The sequence below is a fragment of the Ctenopharyngodon idella genome, chromosome 7 (genome assembly GCF_019924925.1).
Source record: "Ctenopharyngodon idella isolate HZGC_01 chromosome 7, HZGC01, whole genome shotgun sequence".
NCBI lineage: Eukaryota > Metazoa > Chordata > Actinopteri > Cypriniformes > Xenocyprididae > Ctenopharyngodon > Ctenopharyngodon idella.
This window is the reverse complement of record NC_067226.1, coordinates 30,100,806-30,119,720: the sequence shown is the minus strand read 5'-3', so window position 1 is coordinate 30,119,720 and position 18,915 is coordinate 30,100,806. Positions and strand designations below refer to the sequence as shown.

The 18,915-nt window shown below is 38.9% G+C and overlaps 1 protein-coding gene across 1 annotated transcript in view; it reads left to right on the top strand.

Moving 5' to 3' along the window:
* Nucleotides 1–18,915, top strand: part of f13a1b (coagulation factor XIII, A1 polypeptide b) — a 32,113-nt gene that overhangs the window by 9,587 nt on the left and 3,611 nt on the right. Inside the window, exons 4-12 of the mRNA XM_051901551.1 lie at nucleotides 10,363–10,611; nucleotides 10,745–10,863; nucleotides 11,701–11,808; nucleotides 12,528–12,705; nucleotides 17,125–17,263; nucleotides 17,695–17,798; nucleotides 17,875–17,963; nucleotides 18,045–18,198; nucleotides 18,274–18,549. Coding sequence (XP_051757511.1) covers nucleotides 10,363–10,611; nucleotides 10,745–10,863; nucleotides 11,701–11,808; nucleotides 12,528–12,705; nucleotides 17,125–17,263; nucleotides 17,695–17,798; nucleotides 17,875–17,963; nucleotides 18,045–18,198; nucleotides 18,274–18,549 — 1,416 coding nt within the window. The remainder of the gene's footprint in view (nucleotides 1–10,362; nucleotides 10,612–10,744; nucleotides 10,864–11,700; nucleotides 11,809–12,527; nucleotides 12,706–17,124; nucleotides 17,264–17,694; nucleotides 17,799–17,874; nucleotides 17,964–18,044; nucleotides 18,199–18,273; nucleotides 18,550–18,915) is intronic.

The window sequence follows — 18,915 nt, the reverse complement described above, 5'->3', positions numbered from 1 at the left end:
GCATCCACGAAACATCCAGTCCCACCAGGTGTAAGCATACCAAGCTGAGCGGGTCGAGGAACTTGACAGGATCTCTGCAGTTCTTTTCGCCAGATTTGCTTCCACTTGTGCTTGGTTGAGGTGGTATTCGGTCTGTAAAATAATCCCTTGAACCAAGTCCATTGTGTTGACCAAAGCTTGTGTGCTTTGCTCATAAAAAGTGTCCTCCCACCATGGGGAAACATCTACGTCTAGCGGTACCTTTCCCAGGATGTTTATCTGGCCCATTGAAAAGTCCTCTTTCACTTCCAAGCAGAAAGTGTGGTTTGCAGGGCAGGTCAGACCTCCGTAGGTGAAGGAATTCATCTCGCTTACGACGCACCACTGAGTATGAGACACTTGGACAGCATCGGAATGGCCATGCAAAGACTGCACATTAATGAGCTTGGAATCATTAGCAGAAAAAGGTTGCAAAGTATTGCAGGTACAGATAATGTAGCTAGATGTTTCATGACAACAGGTGCGAGTGGTAAATAAGGTTTCAGTGCCCTTCAAAGTCATATACCCCGTAAGATGGTCCCATTTAATGATCTGATCTTTCACTACAACGCCAATAGAGCGTATGGTAGTGGAATTTAGGTAGACTTGATCAGGGTGAATTAGAGGGAAAGTGGCAAAAAACCCAATACAACCAATACATTCATTTCCAGTATACATCATTAATGTTGACAACAATTCAGAATAGTTAATGTTCTTCATTTTTTCTGAAGTAAGCCATCTATGCAGATCTAAAATTTCTATAAGATCATTTAAAACATGTCTAGGTGTCTTATGAAGACGAAGATCTAAAATTTCTTGTCTTGCTGCAGTAAACAAATCTTGTGCATACAATCTACAGGCTAAGTCATGCTCGATGGTACGGGTCTGATTGAAAATTGTTTGACTGGTCGTCAGAAGCGCCTGCGCTTCAGATCTGACCGCCTTGATAATATTTTCATTACTATTGGTGATATGTTGAAAACCAGTGGCCACCTGATTTGCCAACCATGTTGAAAATTGAGATTGACCTGTTATTTTGTATGTGTTGGATATAGAATTAACCGACCCGAAAAGGCCTGCTATATTTCCAAATAGGTCTCGTTTAGTACGAGCAGGTGGAATTTGGACTGCAAGTCTGTTTTTGTAATCAGAGACTAAATCATCAATGCGTGACTGTAGCCATGTATAAGTTTCATCATTATAGTCACAATGTTCTACATAGGCAGACAAAATGTTAGAGATGTTATACGTCACATGTGTTATCACAAGATTGACATCATGAAGCAAAGTCTTGTTTACATTTCCTTTGATAAGGCCACCTGGAGGGGTGGGATATAATTTTGGACACTGTGTGGGCTTTTTATATCCGCACGTGGTTAGATTAAAGCAATGATGTAATGTCCATGAACAATTATGAGGGTTAGTAAAATCGTCCAAATTTGCCTCACATTTTCCCACACAGTATGTTCCTTCTTTTCGTCCAGTCCAAACAAATGTTTTCAAACTGTTTTTTGGTTCAGGATTTGTTAAGTTAAAAAGAAGTTCAGTAAACTTCAAATGTGTATCGTTATGTGTTGTAGTGTGCCTACACCTATATGTTGCTGGTTCCAGATCCTTAATGGAGTAACATTTTTTTGGATCTTCACCATAGTTATTGATTCTATACAATAGGTTTTGACTACCAATTTTTGAACCTGGGTACTCTTTAAGTTGATTCCAGGTAGTAATGTTATGGTAAAATTTTGGTGCGAGTGTGTAACCTGTGATGTTTGTGTCTGGGAGATGAGTAGAACCTGACTTACAGCAGATTTTAGCTACACAATTTGGTTCCGGTGCTAATCCGGGAGGCCATGTGACTATTTCTTTGTATGTAATTGGAATGTAGGGTGTGGATGGCCCCTTGGTATATTTCCATACCCATCTCCCACATCCTAGGGTGTGTGCGAGTGTGACCCGTTGTCCCAGTTCGATGCATGTGGGTCCAGACACCGCCCTGGCATCTGGCCTCCATGGAATTGCAGTGACTGTCCTATGGAAAAGAAAGATCATAATTAATTTAATGAACCTTTGAACAGTTTGCACTGAGACATGTGATACCATCTTAATTTTCCTCTGATGGTCACGGCCACACAGCTGTTGCAGACAGCTTTAATTTCATAGGGCCCATGCCATCTAGGGGAGAATGCATTTTGTTTTACAAAAACGCGTACCATCACAATATCTCCTTCTGAAAATTTTGTTTCAGAGATTGGGTTAAATTGTGCATCATTTGTCAGGTCTGACTGTTGTCGTTTCAGATCAGCCTGAGTGTGCAACACCCTCAATCTTTCTTGCAATTGCACCAATACAGTCTGCTGCGTTGCGAGCATTAGAGGCCCCAGGTCTGCTGGGGAAATCTCTGGATCAATGGGTAACTTCATCACCCTTCCAGTCATAAGCTCATATGGACTAATGCCTGTAGCTTTTGATGGGGTTGCTCGCAGCACAGTCAGAACAGTGGGCAAAGCATCAATCCACTTGTTTTGGTGTTGGGCTATCTGCTTGGAGATATTTTCTTTGATAGTCCGGTTAATGCGTTCAACCATCCCTGAGCTCTGTGGTCGAAATGATACATGAAATCTTTGCTTAATGTTCAGCATTTTGCACATATCTCTCATAACCTGTCCAGTAAAATGAGTCCCTCGATCAGATTCAATTTGAATTGGTGCTCCCCAAAGAGGGATGATTTGGTTCGCCATCACACGTGCCACTGTGTTTGCGGTGTTATTGCGAGTGGGAATCGCTTCGACCCATTTTGAGAATTTATCAATTATCACGAGGCAATATCGATACCCCCCTTTGGCACTGGGTAGCGGACCAATGAAATCCAATTGTAAGGACTCCCAGGGTCCTTTAGGCGGTTCTGGCCTACGCAGGTTTGTTCGGCCTAACTTTCCCTGGTTAATTGTGGCACACACCAGACAGGTGTTGCACCATCTTTCAATGTCGGCTGTCATTCCTTGCCACCAAAATTGTTTTTGTATCAATTGTGCCGTTTTTGTTGCAGACACATGTGCATATTCATGATACAATTTGATTATTGGCTTTTGAAGCGCTTCTGGAACGACAAATTTTCCGTCTCGGATGACTATGCCTTCGATTATGTTAACCATCTGATCATGTTTCAAGTGTGGCACAAGCTCTCCATCAGAGACCCACAGATCTTGTTGATACTGTTTGAGGTCTATGGGTGTAACTTGCGCTGCACTTGCTACAGAAACAGAGGGTGTTTCGTTTTGCCATAGGTCACCTTTCACTGCTGCCAGCTTAGCCAATTGGTCAGCAATATTATTGTTTTTCTCATGCACATCAGGGTTTTTGTTGATGTGCGCACGCACTTTTACAACGGAGATGGGGGCTTCTCGCGCTTGAATTTCTTGCCAGATTGCAGTTATAGTGGTGAAATGTTTTATAGGCGCTCCGGCAGATGTGAGGAAGTTCCGCAATTGCCACTGAGCCATAAAATCTGTTACCACACCATACGCGTAACGGCTGTCCGTATATACGCAGAGCGGTTCAGGATATGCCTTGATCGCTTCTAGCAATGCAACAAGTTCAGCTTCTTGTGCAGATATGTTAGATGGTAATTTAAACAACAACTGCTGCTTTGCATCTGTATCGGGGAGATGAGGAGCCCACACTGCACAGCCAGTATAAAAATGACCATTTTGACAGAATCGGGAACCATCAATATACACCTGCACTTGGCCTGGTAGTGGCTGGTCATGTACAAGGCCTTGTGCCTTTTGTTCAGGCTGGCATGTGTGTGGATGTCCCTCAACATCTCCGAGCAGATGTGGCAAGATTCGTGTGTTTTTTATTGTGATTTCACGCGCTTGAATGTCTGCTAACCATCTCGCTAATCTTTGGGAGGAAACTCCCTTTATCCGGCCTTGTAACAGCATTCGTACAGGTGTATGCATTGTGTGTATAACAACAGGTTGAAATCCGACAATGGGCTCTGTTGTTTTTAACATCCAATGCACCGCGAGTACCTGCTGTGTACAGGGGTCGAATCCTTGTTCAACTAGAGATTTTTTCCGGCTGTAATAAGCGATTGGACGCAGTTTTCCCCCATGCTCCTGAGCTAAGACTCCACTTAATGTGATTTCATGTGCGTCTACTTGAATATGAAAATCTTTTGATGGGTTGGGCAAACCCAGGGCGGGCGCGGCGCACAATCGTTGTTTTAACTCGGTAAAGGCTTGTTCATGTTCATCGGTCCATTCAAGGACATCATTTGGTTTTGTTTTGCCTTTTAAAAGCGAATACAACGGTGCGGCAGTATTTGCAAAATCAGGGATAAAATCTCGTAAATAGTTTGCTGTACCTAACACTTTTTGCAGCGAGTTTAGGGTATGAGGACGGGGCAGTTCGGCAATACATTTTTTTCTGTCATCTGTTAAGGCTCTGTGACTTTGAGTCAGAGTGTACCCTAAATAGTGTACTTCCCGTTGCGCAATTTGGGCTTTTTCTTTGTTCATTTTAAAGCCTGCGTCACCTAACATCTGTAACACTGTGTCAACCAGCTGCAAGTGGCTCTCAAGCGGTTCTTCTGTGGCTATTAGTATGTCATCTACATAGTGAACTACTTTTCCAATCCCTAATACGGGAGTGAGAACATCTGCCACAGCTCTGTGAAAAATGGCTGGGCTGTTGTGAAGGCCTTGTGGCATTCGTTCCCATGTGTACTGCATTTGGTTTACGGTAAATGCCAGCTTCCATTGGTCTTCTCGTTTGACTTTGATAGACCAGAAACCATTTTTAATATCAAGCACTGTGAACCACGAAGCACTGGTTGAAACTTGTGATAAGATGGTAGATGGGTTTGCCACTATAGGTGTTGCCTTAGGTAAAACTTTGTTGAGACGTTGATAATCAATACAAAGACGCCATTTACCATTAGGTTTTGGAACGGGTAAACACGGAGAATTTGTAGTTGAACTGCATCGCCGAACTATCCCTCTAATCTCAAGCTGTTTCACTATCTCATGAACAGCGACCTCTGCCTCTGGCTTGATGCGATATTGTTTTTGTGGGGGAGGGGGCTCTCCCTCAATGCATACTTCAAAGTCAATGAGGCCGCAGTCGTGTTCATGATTAGCCCAAACATCGCTGTGTTTGTTGATGAGAAGTTGGGTCGGATCTGTACTGGATATGGACATAATGCCGGCATGGCCTTGAGACAGGCATTTCTTTGCCGTTTTGTTAGCTTGTACTTCGATTTGTTTTTCAAAACAATGAATTACAAAACCATGCTTTCTCATGATATCCATTCCCAATACAGTTCCTTCGCTATTATCTGGTAAATACCAGAATGACTCGTTTAACACTACTATGCCCAAATCGAGCTGGACTGGCTGCGTTTGGGTGGCTGTCATCAAAGTATCGCCTATACCTTTAACTTGGATCGTTCGTGTACTTAAGGGTAGCGGGATGTTTGTGCAGGAGCAGGCGGCACCGGTATCAACAAGGATGTTAACTAACCGGCCTCCAAGGTTAGCTCTTATTTTGATTCGATTTCCGCTTTTGATAACGCTTCCTACAGCAATGGAGGCCACACACCCCTATTGGGGATTGTTGTATTTTGCTAATAGGACAGCGAGATCCGCCTGCAAATTTTTGTACGGGCTGTCTTGGTTTGGCGGCTGGTTTTCGGTTTGATTTGGGCTGCTCTCTGGAGCATTATTTTTTGCAATCAAATTTCCTAAACGTTTAAGGATTTCACTGTCATTTTTAGAATGTGCCTTTTGATTGTTTTGCGCTCTTTTAAATTTGAAACAGTCGTGCGCGAGATGGTTAGTTCTCCTGCAGTAAAAACAGCGAGGTAAAAGTTGAGGCTTAGAGTTAGGATTTTCAATGCCTTTCCCCTCAGCTAGCCATTGTGTTGTTGAAACGGAACGAGCTTTGGTTTGTTTAAGCCTGGTTTCTATTTTGGAAGCCCAATCCACCAATGACCGGTAGGTATTCTCAGATGGATCGGCTCCATGGACTAGCGCTTGCTGAATGTGAGGCCCTGCATTATTTTTCAGGAGTTGAAGTAAAACTTCCTGATCGCGCTGTGCATCTTCTAAACCCGAGTGCTCTTTGTACGTCACCCATAAACGTTCTGCATAAATTTCAAATGGCTCTTTGTTGGCCTGTTTTATTTCTAAAATCCTATTCCACTCAGCGTGTGTTGGTCCCCTTAGTTCTAATAGAGTCTCTTTCAACCTTTCGTACACGTCGTTTTCATTCTCACCTTCTTGCTTAATTACAATTTCTCCAGATCTTAATTCAGGGGACATTTTTGGTTTTAGTTCCTCTGGAATAGTGAGGAGAGCAATTTGCCAAACATCTCTGACCTCTAAATTGTACACTGATGCTTGTAGCATTAAGTTGTCCCAGTAGGGTTGGAAAGGGCCTTTTCTTGGCATCATTCCCACAACTTCTTTATGTTTGGTACATTCTTCGCAAGTTAAAGGACGGCTGATAGTAGTGACTTCATCATCCGCGTTAGTCATTGTTTTAAGTACAGCAACTTTCATTGTTTTTCTGAGAACAGCGCCAGTTTTAGTTCGAGTCAATATTGGACTGCGCTGACTCTCTTCAGGTCTATTTGGGCGATAGTCCATATCACTTGTAGGTTCTGGGGAAGGATCGCGCAACACCGAACTAAATTTTGCTCTTGAAGTTCGGCTACGAACTTCAGTCAGGGACAAATGATCTTTAACATTGCTTGCCAAAGCAGCAACATCATCTTCGTCACTATCATTTATCTCGTCTCCAATTTTAGAATTTATTGCCGCTATTTTAACCGCAGCAACGGGAAACCCTGCAGACCCGCAACACTCTTCAAGAGCGGATGTATATTTTTTATCCAATTTTAGCTTCTTTTCAAGCTTTTTAATTTGCATTTCCATCGCGTCGCCCTGTCTTGCCCAAGTTTGTTTTTCATACACAGATGCTTCAACCTGTGCTCTGAGCTTTTTCAGCTCATCTGATCGCGCTGCTTCTAGCTCTTTTATGTTCGCTATTACACGTTCGTTTTCTGCAATAGTAGCCAAATCATTTCGGCGCAGCATATAAACAATCGCGACCAGTAGTTTTCGATAGGAAGATTTAGCTTCCAATTTTCGGCCTTCGGTAACGTACCAGGCTAGAATTTGGTCATTGTTCCAATCAAAATCTACTCCCTTGTTACGCAGGCGAAAAAGGAGATCTTTTATTTGCAAGGCAAGAGATTCCATTATATCCCTGTCTACACTCGAACTACCATTTCCCTGATAAGCCATGTTGTTCCTCTAATAATCTCAAACACCACCGGGTTTTTTCGGTTCCGGTCTATCCTGGGTATACCGACCCGTTCTACAAATGTGTCTATATGAGGTGCGTCTAAATTTTCCCTCAAACGTTTCTAAAAAGGTAAACAAAAAATGGACTTACCACAGTAGCAGCAGACAGAGAAGAATCTCAAACCTCATGTTCCGTTTGGATCTGAATTGTCGCGCCAGATGACGTCACTCGTCTGAGACTGGAGGATCACGGAGGGTTAGTCACCACTTTGTAAGGTTCCACCCACTAGCCCAACGACGGCATCTAGTGGTCTGGTCGAAGGTATTTCGCGTGTACGTCCTCTGGCACTTCTGTAAAATTCATCTTAATTTAATACAACTTTGGTTTCCAATTCAATTCTGACTTCGTGAATATTTTAATCTGACTCCAATTAGAAATGACTCTTAGTTTCATAATTTTTCCGATGTACCAGCTGATCATAAGATTAGTTGTGCTTTAATTTAGATCTTTGATCGTTCTGGATATCTCATAATTTCAGTTATTCGTTCATTACGGTCTCATCATCGCTTAGAGAAATTCACATCGGCCGGCTGCGTTCTCACGGACATAAATTCGCCAGTTTATGATCTAGTCAGAGGGTGCAGAGTTTTACTAATGCATTTGAGTCGAACCGCCACATGCTTGTTCATACAAAAATACAGTTTTCTTAGTCACGATACTGCAACTTGCTAATTCAATAACAGACAAACTCAAAAAGTCCCATGATGTGCCAATATGCTCCTTTCATGGGGCTCTCTGGCTTGACCTGTCCTGACGCAGATTTACGGAAATGACGGACTCCAATAATCTACTAGTCATAATGATTTTAGAAGAATCCAAGATAAATCAAGATTAACATTTATTGTTTTTGCCAGGCAGGATAAAACATCAATTAAGGAATTAAAAGGGTACATCACACAACTGATCAGCATAAAATACAAAGTACAATTCAAAACAAAATATTAAAAAGAATTTCAAAGAGTCAGCATACCTGGCAAATAGAGAGATACACACAGCAATTGTGCGGGAAGTTCTGAATGCAGATTCTTCCTTGAGTGGTTTGCCAAATCCCTTTAAATACCCCAAGTCCAACAAAAGGACAGTAAACATTTAGCACCCAAATATTTATGCAGCTTTTGTTGGACCTTTTCTCGTGCCCCCAAAGGGTCACACGCCTGGGTTTGGGGATCAAAACAAATGGTTAACAAAGATCTTTATTGGGGCATCTCCCACACCAGGAGAACAGGTTTTGTTTTCTTTATTCTTGTCTGTCCTATTGATGTAGGAGTGATACCATCTTACCAGTCGCACCCGAAGTATTTACATTGAGGTCACTTAAAGCAGATAAGATAACAGATTTGTGAGACTTGCATGGCCTGAGGGGAAGGAGAGGGTGTGAGGAGCCAGAAACTCGGCATGGGGGGGGGGAGAGAGGAGGTCGAGCCGGGTGTCCTGCGCTCTTTCTCGCAGATCCTTTCTTCAGATTAGAGAGTTCTATTGTTTTATTACAGGATAGGAATCTTGAATTCAGTCTTGGTAAAATCCATCCTTACAGTTCTTTATTGGCATCGGTGGTTCCACAAAGAACTTTTAACATCCATGGAATCTTTCCATTTTCACACAAGGTTCTTTATAGTGGAAAAAGGTTCTTTAGTTTTTTTAAATGTTCTTCACACTAAGAAGAAGAAGAAAAAAAAAAGGTTCTTCTATGGCATCGCTGTGAAACCCCCCTTTTGGAACCTTTATTTTTAAAGGATTAGTTCACTTTGAAATATATTACTTTCTTCTTTCTGATGAACACAATCTGAGTTATATTAATAAATATCCTGACGCATCCGAGCTTTATAATGGCAGTGAACGATATCAACGAGTACGAGCTGAAGAAAGTGCTTCCATCCACATCCATCCATCATAAACGTACTTCACACGGCACACTTGTTTACTTCATAACAAGTTATGAAGTAAAATATCTAGCTTCCACCAGACCGCCTTCCGTATTCAACTTAAGAAAAAAAACAGAACTGGCGTCGCATCAGTTAAGCTTTTTCCGTAAGTTGAATAGGGAAGGTGCAGGACGTAGCGTAAGCTTTTTGAACTGTGAGAGTTTTACATTTTCTTCGTAAGTTGAATATGGAAGGTGGTCTGTCGGAAGCTAGATATTTTACTTCATAACTTGTTAAATATGGATATTTTTTTTACACAAACGCATCGCTTCTCTTCAGAAGGCCTTTATTAACCCCCCTGAGCCATACGTTTATGATGGATGAATGTGGATGGAGGCACTTTCTTCAGCTCATACTCGTTGATCTCTGTCACTGCCATTATAAAGCTTGGATGCGTCAGGATATTTATTAATATATCTCTGATTGTGTTCATCAGAACGAAGAAAGTCATATACAACTAGGATGGCTTGAGGGTGAGTAAAGCTTGGGCTAATTTTCATTTCAAAGTGAACTAATCCTTTAAGAGCATACATGTTTTTTTAAGCTTCCTTCTACTTAAATTATCAGTTTCTCCTTTTTGCAATACCTAAGAATTATTTAAAGAGGCAAATTGTCCAGCACAGCAATAAATGTAATTCACCGTGCATTTTCTGCATGTATTTGACATTGAAATTTCACAAGAGATGCCATTGTTCTGCAACTTCTGAGCACCATCATCACTTTCCCTTCTCGTTGGCGCACTTCCCTTTGGTGGCAAAACCTTGTGCACTTCTCTTTTTTTTTTTGATAATATTTAACACATCCAGATATTTGCACACTGGCACTGATATTTTAGGAAACTGAGCACACGACCTGAAGGAAGTCAAATAGATGACTAGTTACGCAAGGTGCTATTTACTGGAAAATGTTTTGGAAATGTTCCCTTTTCCTTAGACAGGCAAACATTATGAGCAAATAGGTCAGGACAAACTATGCCTTTTATTTGTCCACAATAATGAAGCTCTTAATATTAAATATTTTACTGTGTTCTGTTGTCATTGTGCACTAGGACCAAGTCCTCAATACAGCAAGGGCACCTACATTCCTGTCTTCCCCACTGCGGAGCGACAGAGTATCTGGAGGGGTCGGGTCATAGAGACCAGCGGCAATGTTGTCACGATGGGCATCACACCCTCACCAGAGTGCATTGTGGGAAAGTACATGATATATGTCGGGGTGGTGACGCCCTATGGCATCCGCAGGACCAGGAGGGACACGAACACGGATGTCTACATCCTTTTTAACCCGTGGTCATCAGGTTTTAAATTTCTTTCTTTCTGGGAGAAGAACCCATATTATATAGGCTCATATGGAGTGTCTGTGCACATTTAAATTTGGTGCATGTGAAAAAAAGAAGATGTGAGCCATGATAACTCATGTTTCTTTTAAAGCGGATCCTGTGTTCTTGGATGATGAGGAGGAGCGTGAGGAGTGTGTTATGAACGAGCTGGGGATCATCTATCATGGAGCATATGACGATGTGTCCGAACGTGCCTGGAATTACGGACAGGTGTGCATCACATTTGCTGCGGCTTCTTTATGTTCTTTAAATGTTTAGATTAATGTGTTTAATTGCACACTTTTGTCTAATGTTCAAGAATAACTGACTGCCTGCATTAATGTGTCCTACACAATTTATTAAACACACTTCGGACCAATTTAATCTTTGTGAAAAATAGATATAACAGTTATTTTTTATTATGCATGCACTTTTATTAAAATATCAGCCAATATTGATAAACCAATAATTAGTTTAATGTTATGGACAATAATTGATTAATGACCAATATTATAATTCTGGTAACACAATAAGGTTTCATTTGTTAACATTAGTTAACATGAACTAAGAATAAACAATACTTCTACAGCATTTATTAATCACAGTTAATGTTAATCTTAACATTTACTAATACATTTTTTAAGATCAAAAGTTGCATTTCTTAACATTAGTTAATATTGACAATAGTTAAAATAGTAAATAGTTAAATTATATTGCTCATTGTTAATGTTAGTTAAGGCATTGACTAATGTTAACAAATTAGACCTTATTGTAAATTGTTACCAAAATTCTATATGCTATTTGTCTGCATAAATTAAAAATTAATAAAATAGAATTTATGCATCACATGTACAGTATGATGAATATTTATTGTAAAATTGTCTAAAATTAATTACATTTTATATTGTTAATAAATATTAGTATTTTTCATTTGTAACATTAAGTGGGTGTTGATATGTGATGACAAAGGGATATTGTGCATCCTTGTTAATTATAAGTAAAGGCTGTAATAATATTATGTTTGTAAATAGAAAAATTGCAATATTCTGTATTTTGTTTGTTTTGTAGTTTGAGCCTCGTGTCCTGGATGCCTGTCTGTACATTATGGATAAAGCAGATATGCCACTGTCCAACCGTGGTGACGTCATTAAAGTGACCCGCGTCGCCTCGGCCATGGTGAGAAACTGAGACACTTGAACCAGAGAAACTGCAGCTAGAGTGTCCAAAACACTGATTGATCCTTTTCTCCTATTGTTTACCATCTTATTAGGAAATGAGCTTTGCTGTGCCAAATTTGGTCTATATTATAAATGCTCATAGCTAATGGTAAAGCATTGAACTGTCATATTTTGACAGATAAATAATACTTTTATTCAGCAGGGATGCATTACAAATGCTGTTCTTTACACCTTCTATTCATCAAAGAACCCTGAAGAAAATATATCACAATTTCCACAATGTTTTCAACATTGATAATAATCAGAAATGTTTCTTGAGCCGCAATTCATCATATTGTTATGATTTCTTCTGAAGATCATGTGATACTGAAGACTGAAATAATGATGCTGAAAATTCAGCTTTACCATCACAAGAATAAATTACATAATTTTAAAATATATAACTTTAAAATATATTACAATAGAAAACAATTATTTTAATTTGAAATAATACTTCACAATATTACTGTTTTCACTGTATTTTTGATCAAATAAATGCAGCCTTGGTGAACAGAAGAGTATTCTTTTGAAAAAAACAAAAATACACTTAACTTTTGAACACTGAAGCTCTTAATACTAAAAATGTTTATTATCATGTGTGCTACTGGCAAGACAACAAATCTTTTTCAACTTTCATGAACTTATGGTTGACCTCACCTCTTCCCTGGCTCAAAACAGCTGAACTCCCGTGATGATAACGGTGTGTTGGTGGGAAACTGGAGTGGAGATTACACATACGGCGTCCCGCCGACATCCTGGACCGGCAGCGTGGAGATCCTCCTGGACTACCTTAGCACCAAGGGAACGCCGGTCTGCTATGCCCAGTGCTGGGTCTACGCTGCCGTCTTCAACTCCTGTGAGAGCTCACTTCACCAGGACAAGTCATTAATTCATAGGTCACATGATCAGCATAATGTACATCTAGCTGGTTGTTATTGCAAAATAAACCCTGACAGGGTGATCAGGTCTTATATCACTTTGAAGCGGTTTATTTTGCAATAACAACCAGCTGGATGTACATTATCCTACAAATTTTTCAGTCCAAAATCCAGTCCAGTTTTCTTAATGTTAGCGGATTTTTTTTAAGGTTAGGATGGTGTACTTGAAACATTCTTTCAACTTAATTTTTATTAACAACTCAACATTATAGGAATGCTGATTTGAAGCAACATGACGAACACTTCAACAATATTTCCTGCAGGCCTACTATTAGTACTAAACTTCTCCAGTTTAATATTACAGTAAATACAGTCAATAACTGAGGCTGCATTTAAATAAAAGGAGAAAGAATGTGTCCGTCCGTGGTGTGATACAAGAGATGTGAAAGAAGCTCCGCCCTCAAATACCTGGATGAACGATCTGTTATAAGATGTTGCTTTTCACAATGGTCATTATCGGCGAATAACCAGTGTTGGGAAAGTTACTTTTAACAGTAATGCATTACAATATCGAGTTACTCCCTAAAAAAGCAACTAATTGCGTTACTTAGTTACTTTTTAATGTGTTACATTACTTTTGTGTTACTTTTTCCTCATCTGGACTAGGCTTGCTTGTTTTTTTTTTTAACCCTCTTGCGCTGTTTGGGGTCTTTTTGACCCCCAATGATGATTTCTGAAATTTAAATGGCATGAGACTTTGTATGGTTGTCAACCCTTCTAGATCTACAAATAAAAATATAAATCGGAATGATATCTGTTTTTATCATAGACTGTAAAAAAAATATGGACGTAGTGTCCGTGACGTCACCCGTAGATTTCTGATGAGCATTTTTGAAGCAAAAATGAGGCCGCTGCCATCTTAGCAGCGCGTCACTCCTGGATAACTGAAAATGGGCAAAGAGGCGGGACGTGGTTGGAACTGAGGTGCCTGGTTACTGAAACCACGCCCGCCTAGCTCGACGTGATCATGTTAGCAGGCTAAGAAGCTATCTATCTATCTTAGATACTATCTAAAATGTTAATAAAGATAAGTTACATCATTTGAAAGTTCTAAATGTTTACTGTCAATATACAGTGTCTTTTTTAAGATTTAGATGTTCCACCACCAGTAATTGTAATTTGTGTCGGGTGTGCAAATAACAACATGAAAAATCTAACGGGACTTCATACCTTTATAATGAAATAGCGATCGCGAGATGAATCTAATCCGTGGCACTTGGGTAAAATATCCATGAGTGTCCATTGAAAAACAAAAAACAGTACTTTTTGTCCACAAAAGCATTAAATCCATGAAATATTGATATATTATCCATTGTTTGCATCACATTTCTTCTGAATGATCTGCTTTCTATCATAGTTCTTCAAGAAATGATGCAACCCGAGCAGCGTTTATGTTGTAATGATCGTATATATGTCACAAACAAATGAGTCCGCGTCCAAAGTATAATTTTTCACAATGCAGCAGTTAAATATCCAAGCAGTGCTGTCAGAGTTTTATATCCTCCCGCCATTGTCACTGTAGTAAATCTCAGACTCAGGAACAAAACTTTTAGCCAATGCCACGATCCAACAACGTGTATTCTGTTTATCCTCCGCATGCGTGCACATGTACACAGACGCACATCTGTCTCGAGTCTCGACCATTAACGCAGCAAGCCATATTATTTTATAATTGTATATATTATTATTTTATAATTGTATAAAATAATCCCCCCCCCAAAAAAGCACAAACATGGCAGAGATGCCAAATTCAGCAGCTGGAATTAGCTGAGGTAACATGACGGCTCACAGACAGCAGCAGCACTCCACCTGTCACTCAAGTGTACCACGCCCTTAATTATGCAGAAGTTTAAGGCTTAATATAATTTAAACGGATGAGTTATAAAAAATTTTTACCCCCCTCAGAGTTGTCATAAAGGGCAAAATTAGCAGTATAGACCAAAACCACAATTTGATCCAGGCTGTAAACGATTTTTTCTGCTGTAAAGTTGGCTATTTTAACATGGGGCTCAATGAGATTCTGCTCTCTTTTGGAGCCTGTCCCTAGCGGCCAGTCGAGGAATTGCAGTTTAAGTCACTTTAGTATTGGCTTCAAGAGAAACTGGGGGAGGTTGCCGCTCAGTTTTTATGTTAGTGTGAAAAAAAAAGTAACACTCATGCTGTTCGGGGTCTCTGGAGACCCCAGGCAACAAAATGTAATTTTGTAACAAAATAATTGTTTTTATTTTAACAAATTTAATTTTACTCTGTTTATTATTGTTTTTACTCAACATTTATGCAGTTTTTGGAGGATTTATGATATATTTTAAATTTATATAAATAAATATTTTAAATAGGTTTTTATACAAAACAGCTTTTTATGTAAAATTCACTTTATAAAAGACCCACATTTCTAACTTTCATTCATGGGGATAACATGGATAATTTGACATGGTTTAGTGTAAGATTTTTGCCCATCTTTTGGAAAATGCAGTTTTAAAAGTAAAAAAATTATCTTTATTAATTATTTATCTTTATTATTATTAATAATTACTTTATCCAATAGACGGCTGCAGAGCTCCACTATTTGCTATGTGCTATTTGACTAACTGAAAGACATCTTTTCACAAGTTTTTTTTCAGTTGGATTCATATCTAAATATTATGAAATCACAATTATAACAATAACATTTTTTTTTTTTGTCAAAGTTTAACATTTTTTGAACTGAAGAAAATCAGTTTTTCAATAATGTTATATTACATGTTGTCTCCAGAGACCCCGCTTAGAAAATGGACAAAATTCATCCTCAAAATCAGAAACAATGCAGAACACAGACAGAAATGAAGTGGCACACTTTAAAACATCCACAATGCAAAATGATCATGCTCACACGCACGCACACACACACACACACACAGAATCCATGTGCTTTATTTGCTCATTTGTTATTGCTGTTCAGTTCATTGCATTTTGATGTTCATGTCAAGTATTTTTACTCAATATGTAATATAACTGATTTTTTTTCAGGACAAAAAAAATGCTAAACTTTGACAAAAAGAAATTTTTATTGTTATAAGTGTGATTTCATAATATGTAGATATAAATCCAACTGCAAAAAAAACAACAAAAAAAAACTTGTCTTTCAGTTAGTCAAATAGCACATAGCAAATAGTGGAGCTCGGCAGCCATCTGATAAACTGATAATTTTTTTACTTTTAAAACTGCATTGTCCAAAAGATGGGCAAAAATCTTACACTAAACCATGTCAAATTATCCATGTTATCCCCATGAATGAATGTTAGAAATGTGAGTCTTTTATAAAGTGAATTTTACATAAAAAGCTGCTTTTGTATAAAAACCTATTTAAAAAATATTTTTTAATTTATTTATATAAATTTAAAAAAAAAATCATAAATTCTCCAAAAACTCCACAAATGTTGAGTAAAAACATTGATAAACTTTTTTTTTCTTTCTTAAAAAAAGAAATAATAATTTTGTTACAAAATTACCCCAAACAGCACGAGTGTCGACCCCAAACGAACAGCGCCAGAGGGTTAATAACAACAAAAAAAGTTCTGTTTTTGGTTAATGCCCTTTCATACCAAAAGTGAAATGAATAATCCTCAGGCTGAAGGAAATGCATATTTACATCTGTACAGTAGAGGGCGCAGCTCAAACAAACCTTTCAGCTGTGCTGACATTCTGGATTAAAGAAGAATAGGATACAGGAGAAGGAAGTTCAACACTCTTATTTCTAAGTAGTTTTTGCTTATTAGTATGGTTGAATTGAATCATTAAAGGTCAGCCACAAAGACATTGGTTAATAAAGTGAGATTAAATACATAAAGTATATTTGTGTAATTTAGTATAGTTAATTATTACATGTTTGTGTAAAATTCTGAGATTGCATTTTACTGTTTTTAATTAATTTTGAGGAATACTGAATGTTTTTGTGCAAGTGAGATAAGTAAATGCATATTCACATTTAGTCTAAAACTACAATAACCCATCACGGTTATTGTAGTTCTAGACTAACTACACAGTGCACACAATACCTCTGCACTTTATTTCTCTCAACATAGGGACAGGAGAGCTGTCAGTCAATAAATGTAAAAAACAAAGTAACTTGTGTTACTTTTTTTGAAAAAGTAACTTAGATATTTTGTTGTAAATTGAAAAAGTAATGCATTACTTTTCTAGTTACTTGAAAAAAGTAATCTGATTATGTAACTTGAGTTATTTGTAATAAATTACCCCCAACACTGCGAATAACTGACCTCGGATTGTTGCGACTGACCAATCAGAACTGAGCATTTCAGAGAGCTGTGTAATAAGATTTATCTCCTTCCTCCCCACAGTCTTGCGTTGTCTCGGGATCCCCAGCAGGGTCGTGACGAACTTCTTCTCTGCCCACGACAATGACGGAAACTTGAAGATGGACATCATTCTGGATGAAAACGGAAAACTGGACCGGAATCGTACCAAGGATTCCATCTGGTTTGCGCTCTTTCATAATTCTTTTTTTTACTAAATATGAGTTAAAATATTATAGTGAATTAAAATTACATACAACATGTCATAGTAACACATTTGGCAGGGACGAAATAAGAACTGTCGTTGTTTTGGATCAAATGTTTTATATATGGCACACATGTATTTACACAATTGCATAATATTGATATTGTAATAATGATTACGCCCTGCATTGTGATGCAATGTGAGTAGATCTAAATGTAATGCTGCAATTGACGCTCTTCATTCATTTCATTTCACTTTAATTTGTACACTGGCTTTTTTTGCCTGAATTTGAGGAGCATTTTTTGTTCATTTTGGTGGTATTTTGATCCCAAGGCCACGTAAATCTCCAACCCTACTGCTCAAAGACTACTTGTTATGCAGTAGATGACTTGCTTTATCTTCATCTGCAGGAATTATCATTGCTGGAACGAGTGCTACATGGCGAGACCCGATCTGCCTTCTGGCTTTGGAGGATGGCAGGTTGTGGATGCTACGCCACAGGAGACAAGCGATGGTAGGACAAACACACAAACACACACGCGGTATCAGTTTGCTGTTCTGTGATGTTATTGAGGCTGTTCTTCTGTCAGGTATGTTCAGGTGTGGACCTGCATCAGTAGCTGCCGTTAAAAACGGCCAGATCTGCTACCCGTTTGATGCCCCTTTTGTGTTCGCTGAGGTAATGCAAACAATGTGAAAGAGCCTTTTTGCTGTTAACCCTTGGGGAACCACTGCAATCACTGTATCACTGTTCCTGCAGGTGAACAGTGACGTGGTCTTTTATCATAGACGTAAAGATGGCACTTTGGACGTAGCGAAGGTGAATCAAACTCACGTGGGCCGCATGGTGCTGACCAAAGCCGTGCTGCACAATGGACGTCGAGACATCACCAATCAATACAAGTTTCCTGAAGGTGAGAGAAGTTGCTCTTGGATATAAATGCCAGATAACCAGGATCGACTTCAAATTTAGAGCTTTATTTCCTCAGGGACCCCAGAGGAGCGCACTGTGCTGGAGAAGGCAGAGGAGTTTGGCTGTCAGAGGGAGAAATCCTCTCTTTCTAAGGGTGATGTAGATGTGGAGATCCTTAGTCTGGACGTTCGTGTAGGGGAGAACTTTAACGTGACACTGCAGTTTAACAACCACAGTGACCAGCGGCGCACTGTAGACATGTACATCATTGGGACTGTGGTGTATTACACCGGAGTCCCGGGCGCTGAGGTTGTGTTTAATACACCCAAAGTGAAACTAGAGCCACAGCAGAGTGAGTAAACATAGGAGAAAGTAGGGCTGGGTGCACAAATTTCTCGATTCAATTTTGATTCACAAGTTTGCAATTCAGATCTCATTTTGATATCGATTTATTTGGATATTTATCAGTTACATGTCAAGAAAAAAACTCAACTAATGCTGTAAACTATACCGGGAATCCTGTCAGTTGGTACAATTTTTTAAAGTTAAAATTAACACCTGATTTGTATACTAACATTTAAATTAAACATAAGGCAGTTTTTATAGCAGTAATTACTTTATAGTAATAATGACATAATTATGTTTCTACTCCAGTTCATTTTTTGAAATATAAACATTTACACAGTGGCTGTCATAACTTGTTTTCATGATGGATTTT